This window comes from Montipora foliosa, chromosome 13, assembly GCF_036669935.1.
Source record: "Montipora foliosa isolate CH-2021 chromosome 13, ASM3666993v2, whole genome shotgun sequence".
In the NCBI taxonomy this organism is placed as follows: Eukaryota; Metazoa; Cnidaria; class Anthozoa; order Scleractinia; family Acroporidae; genus Montipora; species Montipora foliosa.
In genome coordinates this window covers 17,418,110-17,420,609 of record NC_090881.1, presented here as the reverse complement: position 1 = coordinate 17,420,609, position 2,500 = coordinate 17,418,110, and the positions used below count along the sequence as shown (strand labels likewise).

The following is a 2,500-nucleotide window of genomic DNA, read 5'->3' as shown; positions in this document are numbered from 1 at the left end:
GTTTGCTTATCGATGGCAACTCTTTCGAATATTATACACCTGTTTACGGCTAAATTTTGAATCCGATATTCTTATTAGCTAAGATAACGCAAACCGAAACTAAAGCACGTGTGTGAACAGCTCCACGGTGTCGTAAATCAGATAAACTTACAGTTCATGTGGCTCAAGTAGATCGTTTGATCGATTGATGTAGTACTGCGTACTTGAATCGTAAAAGAAATATCACTTCCGTTCGTTTTTAAACGGTACACAATTTAACCTACCGTCCTGGTTGAACTCCCACCAACAGGAGAATGCGAAGACCAATTCGTTTGTGTAAATTCCACTGTGCCCCAGCGACTGCAGCAATCAAGCCTCCCAAGAAAAGCACGTTTGTGTCCTTGAAGTAAGGGGTAGAGACTTTTTGGGATCCACGGACACCAAATAACGCAAACAGAACCAGCGGAAGAGGAGCAGTGACAGCCAGTTTCACAACCTGGGTCACCCAGTACACCGCCATGTTGAGTACTATGTTGAGTACTATACAGTATGCACATTTTGCTTCCTGAAAAATTGATTAATTATGCAAGTTCAAAAGTATCCGGGCTTTTCTAAAATATCCTAGTTGAGAATTTTTGTATGGGTACAGCTCTACTTAACTGCTGACTAAGGTTACTGATAGTGTGTTCCGGGTTGTTAGGAACCCCGGGAACTCACATAAGAAAGAGACTCCTAAAGAAGACCATGATGCTGGTTTGTTTATTAGCTATTTCTTTACACACAACCCTAAGTGATACCTTTACGGGTATAAATATCATTTTCCCATCCTCAACAGGTAAGATAATCTCCCATTTTTAGCCCTCGGCTAGACAATAAGCATCCCTTCCATCCCCCCACCCCCCGCCCTTCCCCGTTCCTATCCTGTCGGTTTCAAACAAACAGAGCCCCCCTCGATCAGTTTTCAGCATTGAAGGCTAAAGTTGTAATTTGTCAACTTGAATTGTGTTTGAATTCGTTCCATCTGTCGAAAGAAGGCTTTCGTAAATTAAACGGAAAAAGATGCGTTACTAACGGCTGCCAAAATGCAGTACCGAAGAAAGCTTTATACATACATACATATTTATTAATCCTTTGAGTAAGGGACACTATACAGGATATGACGTTTCCGTAAGAAGATCTTCGCCTTTAGGATAAGGAACATAACTATTTCCGGCCTAACCTTAACCCGAACACGATCTGACATATTCTTTAGCGCCATTCAGTACCATCTAGTTAGCGTGTATTGTTTACAATAAGAAACTCCGGTACAGCAAATTTCTTCTTACCCTTCCAGATACTGCAATAGGAGGACGCATGCCGAGTAATATCGGCGTTAAAATCAATATTAATTATAAGTATCTTCCCCATATCAAGAATCACTTGCAAAGGGAAATATTACTTGCTTGCACTGGCTCACTGTTTGCATTTCTGACCACGGTTGATTTTTGCCCTCCTGCGTCGACGCTCAGACTCACTCATCTTTCAAATGAACTCTGCACTCAAGCAAAATTGCAGTATAGTTTAGTGTGTACTGTAATACGACAGAGAAAAGGTCAATTTTGGTTCAATGTTTTGTACTCCATAAACTTAAAATTAGCAAGATTATCCAGCTCACTTGATGTTTTACTTGTTTTAGCATATTGTTTTCATTTATACTCACTTCAAACAGCCGTGAATCCAACCATGCAATCTAATTTCCAGAGGAGAATACAAATCGAGGCCCAGACAGCATTGTTATGAGTTGTTCTGTTCTTTAGTCACACCCTTCCATGGCCAAATGTCAGCGTGTCACGCGTTCGTTGAAGTTTTCTTTCTTTCTTTTAACTTCAGAAACGTTACTCAATGGTGTTAAGCGATTGCTCCAGTTATTGTTCTTTGTTGCCTTGGCGTAAAATGCTGTTCGCACTTTTAATGATACAAAATCCTAGTTCACGTGTTTTTACTTTGGCACCCACATATATTTAGCTATAGAGGTTTTGCACCGCAGCCATGTTGCATGGCAGGAACAATAGATTATTTTCCCTATGGAAACAAATGTTCTTTCTAATGCAAAACATTTTCATTGTTCCTGCCGTGCACCATGCAACATGGCTGCCGTGCAAAACCTCCATTGCCAGGAACCCTTAACGGGAACGAGCAACTCCCTTCTGCACATCCGCATCATCGTTTTTACGCATCCACAAATTTAGCCTAGCAAAAACTTAAGACCAAAAATTAGTAGTTCTTAAGATAAATTGATCTGTTACAATACTGCTGCACGAGTTATGCGTAGGAGGTTTTCGTTTACTGGAATCAAAGTATTACCCTGAATCCCCCCCGCCTCCCCCGCCTTCAATTTCCTTTTAAATAAGCTTGCATGTCCGACTTGATCCCGAAAAAAACACTTCGTAGATCGGCGCTCGTCTGCCGCCACCGCCGTTAAGTGCGACCGTTGCCCTAAGCATTTTGGGTAGTCGCTTTCGGGAGAACTTATACCTGTACT

At 41.4% G+C, this 2,500-nt stretch overlaps 1 protein-coding gene across 5 annotated transcripts in view; it reads right to left on the bottom strand.

The window, feature by feature from the left end:
- The window catches only part of LOC137982552 (solute carrier family 13 member 2-like), a 73,142-nt gene extending 71,363 nt beyond the window's left edge, over positions 1–1,779 (bottom strand). For 4 of the 5 annotated variants that reach the window (XR_011118741.1, XR_011118740.1, XM_068829669.1 and 1 more), the window contains exons 1-2: positions 1,305–1,461; positions 264–544 (exon numbers count right to left, since the gene is read on the bottom strand). Coding sequence is in view for 2 of the 5 variants with exons in the window: in XM_068829669.1 (XP_068685770.1) it covers positions 264–544; positions 1,305–1,334 (311 nt within the window). In the remaining 3 variants the exon portion in view is untranslated. Of the gene's footprint in view, positions 1–263; positions 545–1,304; positions 1,462–1,678 lie in introns of those variants that run through there. The other variant, XR_011118742.1, reaches the window with a different exon arrangement.
- Between the last annotated feature and the right edge of the window lie 721 nt (positions 1,780–2,500).